The 16204-nt window shown below is 36.7% G+C and overlaps 1 protein-coding gene across 1 annotated transcript in view; it reads right to left on the bottom strand.

The window, feature by feature from the left end:
- Window positions 1-16204, bottom strand: part of ITGA8 (integrin subunit alpha 8) — a 118448-nt gene that overhangs the window by 51958 nt on the left and 50286 nt on the right. The window contains exons 16-21 of the mRNA XM_080386361.1: window positions 12058-12113; window positions 11397-11551; window positions 10131-10268; window positions 9604-9671; window positions 8481-8628; window positions 1899-1991 (exon numbers count right to left, since the gene is read on the bottom strand). Coding sequence (XP_080242487.1) covers window positions 1899-1991; window positions 8481-8628; window positions 9604-9671; window positions 10131-10268; window positions 11397-11551; window positions 12058-12113 — 658 coding nt within the window. The remainder of the gene's footprint in view (window positions 1-1898; window positions 1992-8480; window positions 8629-9603; window positions 9672-10130; window positions 10269-11396; window positions 11552-12057; window positions 12114-16204) is intronic.

Raw genomic sequence — 16204 nt, 5'->3', positions numbered from 1 at the left:
AAGGAAGGAGTGTGAGGGGCTGTAGCCTAACACCTCCACACTCAGACCTCTCCATTGCTTATTTTTATGACCACATGCAAACCACAAAGACTTGCTCCTAGCTTGGTATACAATGTTAATGTCTCCTGTGTTTAGTCTTCCTTTCCTCTTCTAAATTTGTGGGGGTTTATGCTCTTCTTAACCCAACACTGCATCCCAATCAAGAGTCTTGTCTACTTCTGTCTGTATCTTGAGGATCCGCCTCTGCCATGAGACTAACCAGGAAATCATTGACCAGATAACAAAATTTGCTGGTTTTCTGGTACAGGAAATCATCTGCCTTGACTTGGAATTTATCTAGTGCTTCAGCCCGTCATTGTCTCCCATCATCCCATTATGAAAATTCCATTCATTGGAAATATTTTCAGTTACTCTTACTTTTTAGGAGTTTCATTTAGTTGAGTAAAATAAAAACTGCAAAACCTTTTAGCTCTCTTCCTTATGTCCTTCCCAGAAAACAGTTATAGTACCCCCTTCAGACTTCTAGTTCACAGTAGTTCTACAGAGAAAGATCCTCACCAGGCAGGTTCTTGCTCCCAGTAGGTCCACCACCTAGAATACATTTTCCAGTGTTTCTAGGTCCTTGTAATCCCAGAGTCTCTCTGGGACTGCTTGTGACCATGAAAGAAGATGACTGTATTAGATACCTGGTCTCACATTCACTTTCAAAAGTTCTATTACTGATCTGAAGCTAACCATAAGATCCAAACAAGCTTGTTCTAGTCCCAGTCTCCTATTATATGACCCATTTGTTTTTTATCAAAGGTCAGATAGGAACTGCCTTAAGATAGATAAGAGGCCAGGAAAACACCCCGTTACAGAGAGTCTGAAGACCGAAATATTGATTTTCTATAGGACAAACATTAACTTGGTAGGAATTTTGAAAATACTACCGAGACTTGCTTTCATTTCTTTGCAAAGCCCCAGGTCCAATATGAAATGCAAACAGTGGTAGTTTTCATTTAAAAACTGTTGTTTATTCCTCATATATGTTCATGCTGTTGATTGCTTTATTTTTATTAGGACAGTTTTTATCTAGCTATAAAAGCCTGGATTATTTTAGTTAAATAATCCTAGCATTTATGAATTTATGAGCAGTGCTAGAATTCCTCTGCAAGGGTATCCATGGCCAAACATTCCCCACTTCAACAATTCTGGGATTGTCCTGAACTGTTTTGTCATGAAACAGGGAGAAGTGATGACAACTGTGGAATGGGTAGTACTTTCTTTAATCTCCAAACCTACGTTTAATCCTTATCTTCCATCCATCATTAGTCATTGCTCAGTTCCACTTTTGTCTAGAAACAAGGCTACCAATGTTCCATCTAATGTGTAGTATGATTTATGAGTAGCTGTCTTAGGAAAATGTTTAGAAAGACATTAATAACTTGAAGGAAAACTTGCTTCCAATGACACTTTCATGGATATGAATCATGATTTGAACTGAGAAGACAATCCTTATCCACTCAAGATGAGAATCAGGCTAAAGAAGCTGTCATTTACTACATATACCTTAAGCAGAAAGATTACTAGAAGAGATAAATAAACAGATCACATTATGGATTGGGATTCTCAATATACAAGTGCAACTTCGGCAACTTAAATTGAGTCACTCTCATTTTCTTTACAGTAGAAGAAATAAAACACAGGCTCAAGGGTCATTAATCTTAGAAAAACAAACTGTTAGTTTTTCAGAAGCAAAACTCTGCCTCTTGTTATACCAAAAATTTCCTACCCAAGTCAATAATTTGGTTTATGTGCTTATTGGGACACTTTCTGCTAATTGAATAGGTTTCCGTTTGCTCCCCTTTACAATTCAACTAGATAAAAATCAGTAAATGCATCTGGTTTTCCCTTACGTTTGCACCAGCCACCATGGGGTTCCCAAGATCACAAACCACCATTCTAGTTTCATTTTCCATCTTGTAATCACAGCTCAGTACACGCAGTGCCTGTAACAAAAGGAAACCAATATGGAGGTCAGAGATCACAGTGAAATGTATCCAGTTGGGAAAGCGATGCCTTGACTGTGACATTTCTTTTCATTGCAGACACCTGCTCAGTGCACTATCAAAACATTTAATTGGTTATTGGCAGACAATGGGGGAAAACCGATGCCAGGGAAAAACAAACAGGAAAGTTTCCCACTACCTTAAAAGATATGGTGAATGAGATCACTCCTTTTTTTTTTTTTTTTTTTTAGTTTTAACATACTGCTTTGCTGTTGTGAGCCATTCCTATAGCGATGATGATGCAACACAGGAAAAAAAAGAAAAAAAAAAGTTGGCAAAACTGGATGAGGGGAATATGCTTCACATTAATTACAATAGTTGTATTATCCATCACTACAAGTCTCTACAGTGAATTTATGGCATCGGCAGAACTTTGTTATGGACCAAATCTAGAACTTTCTTTTTCAACCTATGGTAAAGTACTTAGAACATGAAATACTTCTGTAAAAACATAAACTGTTACCTGTGTTCATAATTTAGCAACAAAGAAGATAGATTTTCACATTATCAGAAATTAAGGTTTCCATTGTTTATAGCAATAAATAAAATTTAACTGTTTTTCCAGCAACTATTCATTCAAAGACCAGTTTATACCTAACATTTTTCAGGCAGGTTTTTTTGATAACTTTGAGGATACACTCATATAATTTCCCTCTAAAGCTCTTAATGTAAAATGTATCCTACGTTTTGGTGGAGTTTTTATCCCTTTAGTTTTTATCACTAGTTGTTAACATCTGTAAAAACCCCAGACTCTATAAAAGGAGGAACAGCTATAGAATAGTACAGGTTAAGAGATACAGAGTAAGACAAAGCAACCAAAATTATTTTTTTCTGTTTTCCTCTCTGGCACACCCAACGAAAGAAAATACTTCCATATACGTGCAGAAATGAACCAGCTTTGTAAAAGCAGGAGGCAGCTATTTGTTGCTATAAGGCGCTCTCATTGTTTCCTCTCATTTGTGACTTTCATATGTTAAGCAACACACGCAAAGCCATGTTCTTTATATAAAAAGACCTGGGGAATCTCCAGACCACTGACTACCAATTCATCCCGATCTGTAAAAGCCAGCATGGACACGCTGACCTTATCATTTCCTTAGATTAAAAGAAAAGATAAGACATGTCCTAAAAAGAGCCCATGTGAAGCATGCCCTCAGTACATACCTCATTGTATACTGACACTTTTACAATTTCCTAGGAGGAAACCAACTTTGTTACACAGCACGTCCAGTGCACTAATAGCCTTTCCAAGCCTCTCTAGGGTTGAGAGTGGGAGAATTTTACACTCTTTCCAGCTGGTTAATTAGAGGTGGGAAGCAACACATGGGAGAAGAGAGGCTGTTAACACAGTTGAAACTAAGCTTGTCTGGGAAACTCTTCATTTTAGCTTGATGTCTAGGTTTATAGTTTTAATTTTGGTTGGGGGTGTGTGTTAAAATTTAGGTCAAAATATTAGAAGACAAATATTCATCTATATTTGAAATTTGACGGTTTCTTTATTAATGTTTTGTTATAGACCAGCACAGAGTAAATCAGCCCTTACCACAAGTTTTTTGTCCCTCAAAGGCTGAGCAAAGAGGTATTCTGTGTGTAGGCTTTCTGCAATTTGGAGGCTATGCTCGTAGACTGAAAATGATTAATGGCACAGAATTTATATGACCAGCATCACAAAAGCTAATATTTGCAGCATAAGATGTGACAAAGGATCGATAACCTGTTGCAGCATGTCTTTGATACTGAGATATATTGCCTTTGTTTTCTCACTGATCGCCTTCTTAAGGCGGTTAAGTACAAACCAGAAAAATTAAAACCAGGCAGGAAGCAAGCAAGAGCAGAGACTTACACACCTAGTATTGTTAGTATCGAGTTCATATGTAACTCACCCAGACAGAAGGTTTAGCCACAAAACCCTTCTACCTGCCACTCGTAGCAATTTATATTTTTATAGCAACACATGGACTTTTTGGCAGTCTTGAGCAAAAGCAAAACCCCAGCAATTAACACATGTGCTCCCAGGGTCTATTTTAAATAGAAAATGATTAGATGCTTTAAGTAATCCAGGCAGCCTACAAACTTGAAACTCTTTCTGGTGGTCTTAGGGATGAATTACTAATTGATGCCAGAATAGTTAACCACAACAGGCTGCAGAGTAAAACACCTCACCTCTTTCCTTGGTCTACACCTTTCAATTTTATTTTTTGAGGAAAAGTGGATGGATTAGGTACCAGGTGCCAGAATTCAGGTTCTCATCTAGCTGATATATGAAGAACTAGTGTTTGACTTCACAATGCTCAAATCATGTCTCATCTAGTCAGCCAGCATGTGCTTATTCAACGAATTTTCAGGTAAGACAATAAGGTTTCAGGTCTTTTTTCCTGTTTTAGGAGAGTGTCATGCTTTAGTTCAGAAAGCATGACAATAATGGCTCATAGCTTATCCACTGCAATACAAATCTGGTTGTGATCTGCAACAACTCTGCAGTTTCCAGCCTGAGCAGAGACAGTTATGCCAAAATACATGTTTTTGGTATGGAACAAATACCTGTTTGGGCATTGTATTTGCCTGATGTACTTCTACTAATTATTCCATGAGAATTTGGGTTCCAGCCACTGCTACTAAGGTAGGATTGAGCAGTTCAACATGGGGAACTCCTTCACTGGACAAAGGATTATCACACAGTATTCAGGCAATGGCTTGGGGTTCAAACACACAATCACGCTACTGTAGTAAGAATGTACCATACAGAAAGTATATACTGGCTCTGGATCTACTGCTGGCCCTGGAAATGCAATATAATGTGGTTATACTTTTTTCACTGCAGCTAATTCCAGTAACTCTACACCTAATGCATATGGACAGTTATTACAAGCTAATGGGTTTCCGGTAACTACTAAAGCTGTGATAATTTACTTATTTACCTGGTCTGTGAACCAGGTTTCCACAATAAAACTAATTAATAACACATATTGAATTAATTGTAAGTCATTGTATGTCATTAATCAGCTTTTGACTGAAGGAAGTATATGTGCAAGAATCAATGAAACTTCATATCCTTGACCTCAGACTTTAAGATCACACACGTTCACTCAGCTCTCCACTTGCATATGATCACATACATCTCTGCAAAATGCTACTCTTTTGATACGCTTGCACAGTCTATGTGCAATATGCTACAGAATCAGGCCTGAGATAACAAGATAATGACAACTGAGGCAGGTCAAACATTTGTTCCATAAAGCTGAAGGGACGAGGTAGAAGGCAAATGAGTTTTCAGTTAAGTTGTTGACTTTAACATTTTCTGAGTGTAATTCAAATGATATTGGATAACCCAATAAATTGTTTAAAAAAAATAATCAGGTTGGACAGGAAGCACTTAAGGGATAAATTTGTTTATTAGATAGCCCAAATCCACAGTTGCCCCATAATAAAGTAGCCTAATATCCTCTATGAGTATAGTTTCTCTGAAATTATGTCAGCATAATAGAATTATTTGATTCCAAAGATTTTTCACTTCCATCAGAAATGTATCAAGTGATTTATCCAGCTCATTACATTTCATTAATTCTGCTCTCAGTATACCTGTTTTTCTGGCTCTGAGGTGAGTAATCTCCCTCCTTAATACAAAGGATTCTGCAGTCTGGAGAAAAACAGCTACCCAGAGGACTGTAAACACTGATACTTTTAAGATTCAATGAAATCCTTAGATGCAGAGCTTTAAAAGAATAATTGCAACAGACCGTAGCATAAATCCACCCGTCTGCTGAAATTACTCTGTGTTAAATTAAGCACATTTCAGAAGCCATCACAGATGCCCCATTGGCAGGGTGCAGCACAACCATAAAAATAAGAAGGAAAATCCTGACTCCATTGCAACTGACAGAAAATATTAATTTTCATCTATGGGCCATGACTCAAAAGTACCCACAGACTGTGACACTTTTTCCATATACTTTGGTGTTTGCTGCATACCAGTGTGGTAATACCCTCTGTGCTCTTGTCAAGTGGTTTAAATTGCTGTATTTTTTTAAAGTCCTATGGGTTGAATTAATTGAGTTCCCCTTTAATTTATACTAATTTATACTATGATCCTTAAGAATTTGGTCATTGTGGTAACATATGAACCTCTGATCACTCTGGGGAAAAAACCTAAAAAACCTGCTAATTCTTGTTTTGAGTGGTCAAGTTACTTAATTTGTGCATTTAGACAGAATGAATTAAATGAGAAAACAGAACAGGAAGGATATAAAAGAATGTCTAAGACTGAAAATGTTTTTCTTCCATTCTAATTTTTTTTTTAAATTACAAAGATCATATATCCTTTGTGATGTTCACAGCAGTTTTAGGTGACATATGGCCATACAGAAAAGCAACTGAATGCACACAAGAGCTAACCTCCACCAAGAGTTAAATGCCAGAAAATGTTAGCTTTGTCTTTTTGAAGAAAATTACGATATCAATTTTTTTCCCAAAGGTACTTAGAAGTGAAATTTTTAGGTTTTTAATGAACCCATAATAACATGAAGACCATAGTTTTAAACAAATATGCATTTACAGTTTAAAAACATTAGAAAGAATAAACTTGTTTTCAGTATCATATGTAATCCTCATGAAAACTGTCCTTCAAATGCCGAAGGGAAGACACTAAGAATGATGTAGATAGTAGGACTAATGTTTTGATCCTTCTCAGAAATAACTTAATGACATCTCTTTGAATGGAATAATTATGAAAATTAAGAAATAAATAAATAAATTACATGTTGTAGTGAACTAAGTAAATGCAGGCAAAATGAAAGCAATTTTCTATAAATCCAGAAGCACTCAGAACTGGATTTGCCAAAACTGCATTTTATCTTCCATAAAATCTGAAGAAAAGTTAAAAAACTGCATGTTTCCTGGCCTTTTAAAAAATTGTTTTCAAAAGAAAAGAACATTAACACTCTTTCCCAAGCCATTCTAGCTTCTCCTTATTCTTCCAAAGCACCAGAATCTCCCACCTCTATTTTTCTTCCTTTACACACAGTTCTACCCTGCTGGCGCTACAAAATTCAGTTTTTCCTATAATAATGAAAAGCCCCAAGTGATTTCTCTCCAGCCCAAATGATAGATACATGGTAATATGTGCTGTGAGTTTTGAAACAAGTGCCTCTGGTGACATACTTGGTCATGGCCAAAAGAACAGCCAAAGATTCCCAAAGAGCAACAAAGGACAAATACAACCATGTGTAGCATAGCAAAGAGAACTTCAGTTCTGTAGATCACAGTCTGAAAAAACAGAGGCTATGCTAAAAGGAGAAATAAAAAAAGGCTAGTGTTTTTACTTATTTGTTTTGCGTACAAAGATATGCTCCTGAGAAGTGAGGTTGCAGACAAGTTCCATATTCTCACCTTCAGTGACATCGTTAATTCTTGTAATTTTTTCCCAACTGGGTTAAAAGCCCATTAATAAAAACACTGACAGAAGGAGAACAAGGAAATACTTTGCAAGTTACTTTCAACTTCCTTAAAAACATTTGCCTTCAGAAAGGAAATTAACTTGCTTTCTCCCACTCTCACCCTTGAGGCCCTTCTGAGCATTCCAGGCACTGACAGAAAAAAGCAAGCTCATGTTGCAACAGCTTGGGAGATTTATGTGCAGATGAGGCAATTCAGACTTGCTGTCCAACAGAGAATACATGAATACTCTGCTTGTTTGCAGGATAGTGTTTCGTCTTTGCTCTTAAAAAACAAACAGACCCAAAAAGGAAACACTGTGTGTTCAATACAGCTCAGCAGGACCTCAGTCAGCGTTAGTCCTCTGTGAACGCTGGAACATTTTACATTGTAACTGCTTTTTTGGCCTATCCACAAGATAAAATAATGGGCTACAAAGAAACCCAATTTTGTCAAGTTTATATCCCAGTTCATGTTCAACTATTCGGAGTATCACCAGACTGGGATACCCTTAATAACGGTAAAACACTGGTGTGCTGGGAGCATGAGACAGCAGTGTCCAAGTGTCCGGGGTTCAGCAGGGCTCATTAACTCTGACAGAGGTGGTACCACAGGATCCAAGGCTGGAAGCACTCAGGGGGTTATGCACTATCACTCTCGGCTGCTGGTAGGGTTTACAGATTTTTCAAAATCTGAACGATGTGAATACCTCTAGCCCTAAGGGAAACGTGACAGTATTTGTGTGGTATTATAACTAAGTTAATAGCAAGGAGCTTGACCTCAGCTGGCTCTGAACAGAATTGTCCTGTCCTTCCCATCCTTTGGTGACACGGTTACTCTTTAGCCTGGACGGTGTGAGCAAAGACAGCTGAGAGTCAATGGGATCTCTCTTTCTAAAAGGCACTTCTCTACTTGTTGCTTTCAGCTAGTATAGTCTTTGTAGGTTAACCCTGCTCTCAGTTCTGCTTTATTATTGCTAACATTTTGATTTGCATTTACCTTGTTGTTGCGTTCAACCCCAGTGTAATCTGCTTCAGGTGGAATCTTTATATGTAGCTCAGCTTCATAGGCTCCTTCCCCATCATTCCTTGGATTTATTATGAGCATGATACAGTTTTCTCCTCCAATTATTAGCTGATCTTTATCTCTATATAGAACATACTAACTAGTCAGGAGTTAAGACATGCACAATCATGATTTACATAAGAATAAAGTAGAACATTTTACTTTCATAACATTTTTTCTGGAAATTATTCTGGGAACACAGAATAAAACATCTTCCATAAAAAATGACCCCATGGAAAATTATGCCAGCACCTGTGTAGGAAAGAGGTCAAGAGCAAACACCATGGACAGGCAAAGTGGACTACCACAGAACCTGAAAGTTACTAGTATAAAATTTCAGACCCTGACTACTTTCTAACCAGAAAGAAGAATTTAGTAGAGGAATTACTTGCCACAGGGGTCCCATCAGCATTGTTTTCTGGAGGGCACAAAGGTGGTGGGATTCCAGTTTTCCCCTCATGCCCATTGTAAAATGAACAATGACAGATCTCCTGAGACCTGCAACGGCACTGTGCCCTTTCCTTTCACAATTACGTACTGATTTTAATGGCACAGAGTCAGATAACTGTCAGAGGTTCCCCACTTGTACTGCATGGCATACTTCTCCCTCCACTGAAGGAATTGTTGCCATGTTTTGAAATTCTTTTATTCTGAGATTTCTTTACTTCACTGCATAATGAGTTCGGGAGAATTCTGTCTCAGGTTCAAAATCACTGGTATTCTGAAGTAAAGAAATTTAAATTCTCCTTTGAACAACAATTTTTATTATCTCTTGGCATTCACAGAACTAGAATCAATCCTAACAAACACTTGCAAACTATACTTTCTGATAACCATTAAACACCATGAATGCGTCTGACAAAGATACATTTTCAAGTGTATATTTCTCCATTTCTCTGTTTTCCAGATGGATGTGCAAATTAAAATTTGGAAGTAAGGTAAGAATGAGTAGCTATAGCAAACAACATAACTGTTTTCTACATATTTCATTTGGTTAAATCAGTTAGAGGTATCTGAATTTTGTTACATACAGCATCATTTATCTTATTTAACTTACGGCATTGCAGAAAGCTGCAAGTCAGGAATGCACAAATTGTCCTCCCCACAGTCAACCAGAATGTAAGCCTGTGTTGTCGCAAAACAAATAAAATAAGAATACTAGTTACGACACACTTCAAAGTCCAAATAACTGCATTAAGTATCACTAACAAAATGTCTTAAATATCACTAGCATTGCCCTAGTGAATTAATCTTTCTCCTTTCTGTAAGTTCCTTTCCACATGAGTAGTTGGAGACTGTCAACCATGTCCTTAGCAGAACAATATCATCTTTCAGGCTCTTTCCCACACTAACTTGGCTTTCATATTCTAGAATGCAATCAGAACTATGAATACAACAAAGTTTTGGAAATGCTTTAAAGGCCTGCCTGGTTCTATATTTATATTCAGTTTACATTTTGAATTAATTAAATCCTTGTTATGTAATTTCTGGCCATGATATTCTGTTTTAAGGAAGATGACACACATAGTATTTGTAAATGCTTTCATGTTTACATACAGAAAATGTGGCATGCAAAATTCATACCTGTTCTGTTACTGAGCTTTTCTGGTAATAGTTTAGTATTGGCTTCACAGTCAGGCTGTCTTCAAAACCGGATTCATCCAAACTATAATTCAAGTTTATATTGATGGGAGATAATTTATCCCTAAATTCTGTTTCATCCTGTGAGTGACAATCACATAAAAAAACCCCATGGTTTAATATAACTATTTCAGGTTAGTATGGTATGGCAACAGGTTCAGGCTTTAGTCTTTATTGAAGGTAAAGATTTGGTTCTCTGGCAGCTGCTGACCAAATTCTGGCTGTATGTAATGCCATTAGGAAAGCAAAGTGACTCACCAATAACTAGAATGCCCAGAACACATTGCCTCCCCAACTCCACATCTGGAAGAAGCTGGCTGAGCTGAGTAGACTCAGAATTTTTTCAAAGCATTAGCCTAAAATGAAGCTGTTCGAGAGAGATGCAGAACCAATTCCTATCAGCGACTGCCCACCTTCCTTTTGGAATGGAGGTAGGGCACGTGTGGATTTATGGAGGTAATATTGTTGGTTTGTTCCATAACCAAGAATTTACATAGATTAGCAATGGTAAAACTCCACCACCTTTATTGCCTAGATATTTCCTTACACACTGCTTGAGACTTCTCCATTTCACCTCCCACTGCATTTCTAGCACCAGACTTGGAATCTGCTTCAATTGCATGAGGTAATTCCAGCTCCAAGTGAGTAACTAATGACCCTTTCTCCCTCACAACTTCAGTTCTACAGTTTTAGTTTTTCTAAAAGCATTTTAAAATATCTTAAAAATATTGTTTAAAATATATGAATTTTAGGCCAATATTGCTGGTGACACTCCTTTACAATAGCTGTTGAAACTAAAATGGCATGACATTTAACATATTTAGTTGATTATCCCACTGTGGATACTACAGGGAGAGCAATCTTGCATTTTTGTATCAGGAGATGCAGTATTTAATCAGAATTTCCAGAAGAGCACAAAATGAACGTATTTGTACAGAGAAACTGTACACTCTTCAAAGGAAGTCTTTCTTTTATACTTACACTGACAAAAGATGAGCCAAAGATTCACATAGGAAATTTTGCCCAGATAGAAGAATGTTCTGGACACTCAGATGATGCCTTTCTTATCTCACATTTCTGTAATATTGGGGTCTAAGAACAATGGAAATCTTTCTTCCTTTTCCAGTGACTCCTTTTTTTATTATTATCTTTAAATCCCTGACACTACTCAAATGATGATGGCAGGCCAAAACATTTTAAACAACTTACTCTGAGATAAACAAGAAAGTCCTGGCAATGGAGCTGTTTCTGTCTTTCTATCACAATGGAGAAGTAAAGATGTGACTGATGGTAATCAAAGAAGAGGGTCCTCTTAACAGCTCCTTTCTGTTTCAGTGAATCTAACTGCAATTCACCTTTCAGCACTAAAGGATAAAAGTAGATCAAATATTTATTTAACATAGAAAGAAAAAGTAGTAAACAATTCATTACATATTATAGTTAATTAACAAAGTCTTCCAAGCAAAACTAGTTCTTGCTTTAAGTGCCTGTCTGTTTAGCAGCACACTAATTTTTGATCCAAAGTATGGAATACATGTAATTTAAACTTTCTAATTCTATTCACAGATCATACGTGTACAGGACTTCCATCTCTTAATTTTTTTTAATACTTCTTTTCTTTTTCAAAACAGTACATTCTCCACCAGGGTACATTCTTGGTTTTATTTGGAAAATGGCTTAAACTGAATAAAAATTCCTTCAAGTGAATACTACAAGTTTTGTGTTTTATCTATATCTCTATCTATCTATTTAAATGTATTTTCTTGCCTTAGGAGGTTCTTACTCCTATTGCCTTTCAAGATGTAAGAAAAAAATACACGTGAAATTGAGTAGGCCAGAGTAATTTATAGCAATATAAAATATTTCTTACCTATCTCATCTGAAATACTTTGACCTTCGAAGTCTGCGCAGACTCTTACAGTAAAGCTACATATAAAAAAGTAGAATTATTAGCAGAAAGAGAGCTGGCCCGGGAATCAGCAGTTCCCAAGTCATACATTTCCTTTTCTTAAAAAGATTCATTGAGATCATATTTAGCTACCTACGATATTCCCTAAGTTAGCAAGTCTGCTAGGCTCCACTAATAATCAAAGAAGACGAGGTCTGATCATCTTCCTGGGAAAGCTATGGAGAAGTGTCTCTGTTCCCGCTGATTCTTGGGGCAGCCTACACCCTCCTAATGCTACTGGCAAAGCTGGCTTCCCTATGTTAAGCTTTGGCAAACTACCTTTGTATGAGGCTGTCTGCAGAAGCCCTTTCTGGTTCATCATGGTCAAATAAGTAAAATCCTTGAGCATGCAGTCAACACTCAAGCTGTTTTCCAGCAAATCCAAACACACAGAATGCCAATGTGTTTCACTGGCATTACTGTAAGACTTTCACAATTCCAAGAGGCTACAATTCATTCCAAACATACCAACTGAATTGTTCAACCTTTGTGGCACAAGACTAACCAGAATGTATTGTATCTAATTCGCTAACTTTTGCAGAAGTTGGCAGGTACATGACCTAAATCAAAGCATAGAGAAATTCACGTTACTCATTTTATTTAATACACTAATGCAACACATTCTACACAATGCAACATACTCTAAGATAATCGTTTTTCATTTGCCTATTCAGAGTGTATATAGCAAGCTTTTTTGAGCCTAGCAATATTCACATCACAATTATAACTGTATTATACAAATACCACCTCAGCCATAATTAGTTATTCTTCATAATAAACATTTATTTCCATTTCTTTGTAAGACAGGCAACAGATTTGCAGTTATGCTCAACAAGTGACAGGAGAAGCCTTTCATAGTTTTATTGGCTGATAATTTCTAACAAGACTTACTATAAAAATTAAATTTAAAACCTGAAAATTATAAATGCTTGTAGAAAAGTTTCACTTTGTAAGGAATCTGTGCAAGTTATATAAATATTTAACTGAATCACATTTTAAAAAGGCTTTCACAAATTACTCTGGATGGCCAAGGAAAGTTATAATGATGCTTGTTGATGCTAATGCAGGGCGTGCTTCCCTGATGAGTGCAAAACCAAGAAATCTGTCACTGGAAAGATGCTCTTGATTTTTTATTTTTGCTGTCACACCACACAAGGACTTAGTTCTCCACACCATTACTCCTAAAGAAGTCCTGTATAACTAACAAAATTGCTCAGGTGAAAGATAATTTGCAAGTGTCCCTAATTAAAAGTCATTCTTAAAGAGTATTTTCATGGCTTCAGAAAATATTTTGTTTTGTATAAGGACAACTCAGCTAAACATGGACTGCACTGGAAGATGTGAAACCAGCTTGAGTTAAATAAAAACATTTGCATTACCCATTGCTCTTAATCTTCTCACTACTGTTATACTACATAATAATTTCTCCATGCAGTGGATTCAAAACCAGTAACATAACCTTTAAAATAACCTGTAATCACATTCTAATTGCATGTTTGTTTCCTCTGAGAAATGTAACTGTGCCGCATCTGGGATTCATGTCACTCCCATGACCTTAAATACTTTCCTCTTGGGCAAAAGAATTGCCTTATGCCATTAAACTCTACTTAAATGCAGCCTTCGAATGACATTATGGTCCATGTAGAAATTGCAAATTCGGTCATACTCCTAATTCTTTACAATTATGAGCTAACACATGAAGAACCAATTATTTCCTAATATACAAGGACAAGAACAACAAAAATGAGAAAAGCTTGTGTAATCGCATACATGCAATTTAGACATCAGGCTTCACAAGTCAGTCTCACATGTCATAGCGTAAGAGTGTATTTTCTCAAACGTAAACTCACGAACTGCCATCACGTATTAAATTTGGTGATCTCGCTTTGGAGGTCTCACAGTTTTTGCACTGTCATGTCTAAAAAAAGCTTGAATTAAAAATCCAGCCTGAAATGCTTTACTTGTTAAAGAGCACAATTTCAGCGTATGTTTAAGAGCCTAGATTTAATCCTTCCGCTCCACATAGAGCACATCAAAACAGGAATGGCAGTGCAAAAAAGCAAAAATTTGAGGTTTATTAGTCTTCTAGCCTCTGGCCATGCAAGAGGCAAGACTATGGGTTTAGAAGAATTCTGCCACACACTTGTGATTCTATGGATATTTAATTCAGAAACAGTTCTAAAGACATCACAGATTTTGATCACAGATCCAGGCAAATTTAGATATGTTCATCACTTTGACAAAAAGATGCTGTGAAGATGTTGAGGGATGCTTTAGTCGTGAGAAAAAGAAAAGCAGAGGGAAAGACAGACCACAAAAGAGGACAGGAGTCTAAAGGATTTATGAGATTTAAGATCTGGCTCCTAGGTGCAGTAAGAAATATAGCTGAACTTTTGAGCTTGCTTGTAGGAGCAATCAACCAACCAACTGACAATGAAAGGAAGAAAACTTCAGCAGGTAAGAAACAACTAGGAAACAGCCCATCATCCTAAAGCACACGAACTTTTATGTGCTGTCAATCTTGCCTCTCTGAAGAGATCCCCACACAGCATTTATTCTGCAGTGTCTGTCTTCTCTATAAGCTTATGGTTTGAATAGTATTTCATTGTAACTACAGAATAGATAGCCTTAAAACTGAACATGCTAGCTTTTCCTGGTTATCTTGGGACAACAAAGCAGTCTAAAATAATTTTATGTTCTTTGGGTAGACTAATACTACTAGACATTTTAATATTATTAGAACAAGAAGCTTAAAAAAATTCCTATTTCTTCAAAACTACTTATGGTATAGATGAGGGCAGTCTTTTTAGAAGTAAACCCAAATTACTTAATATTACTCAAAATTCCAGACTGCAGTCTGTACCAGAAAGAATTTATTTTGGTCTAGCTATTCTAGTAGGTGAAAAAAATAGGAAATTTGATTCAGGAAGTGAAGAGCAAGGAATTACCAGATCTAACCAGATGTCATTTGTTATTGTTAACAACTTCCCTAGCACACAGGATTGCACATGGAGAGCAAGAATGGACAATGCCTTAGCAGAAAGGCACTTTAAGCTCTGATGCTATGACTTCCATTCTGTGTGAGGCAGACACCAACCTGCAAGGTCCCAAACCTCTACAGAAGAATAGCAGAAGCCCTTATCGTCTACTGATGAATGACCTTTAAAGAAATTGTTTCTAATTCTTGGCCTGCTTTTAGATTTTCTTATGCCAAAGTCTAACCAGTGACTCACAATGACCAACACGGCGCTTTAAAGCTGAAGGCTTTCCATGGCTAGGCTACATCACGCGGCCAGGCTGTGGTAACAGAAAGGCTGCTAGATAACTCAAATGACTGCCCTTTGAACGTTTCTAGAGCTACTAAAACGATCAAATTACCCAGCTGCATTCCTGGCACAGCAGAGGTCTGCAACAGTGATGGCTTCCTGAGTAGCAACTGTTACCACCTGACTACTTTCCTCCTGTCAGCCCCTGAGGTGTGAGGTAGCATCTTCTGACTCTTGGCCATAAGACTTTGCTATCTGATTTGCATTAAGGCTGGCCACCAGTCTATAGTAACTCTCACACAAATTCATCTCAACAAAGTACAAAGGCCCTTAGGTCCATATTCATGGGGCACTGATCACATCCAGTTTTGAATTAAGTCACTGGGAAAAGAAATTACTAGCATCAGAAAAGAGCAAAATTAAAAAAACAGCCCATAATTTATGCAGTTATAATAATAACAAATAATAATATTTTTTTAAAATGTGCAGTTATAATAATATAATAAGTTAAGAGGGGTTGAAATATTATTATTTTTTTATTTTATATTTTTGGTAGGAATTTTATATTCAGCTTTTTTTGAAGTGTCTGTAGAAAGATCTCATTTAATGAATCTAGCTGATTTACAATTATAAATATTTTATTACTGTTTTAACAATAACAACACATTTGGAGATAAAAGAATGACAAATTTTTTCAAATTATTTTTTTATTTTTGATTAAGTTTTTGAACCTGAATATCAGAAATTTTAAACAGTTTGCCTCTGGTTTAATGGGCTTACAAAAGGTGGGTAGCTGGGTTCCC

This window comes from Falco punctatus (genome assembly GCF_963210335.1).
Source record: "Falco punctatus genome assembly, chromosome: 4".
NCBI lineage: Eukaryota > Metazoa > Chordata > Aves > Falconiformes > Falconidae > Falco > Falco punctatus.
Note: the sequence above shows the minus strand (reverse complement) of the source record. Positions and strands in the feature narration are given on the sequence as shown.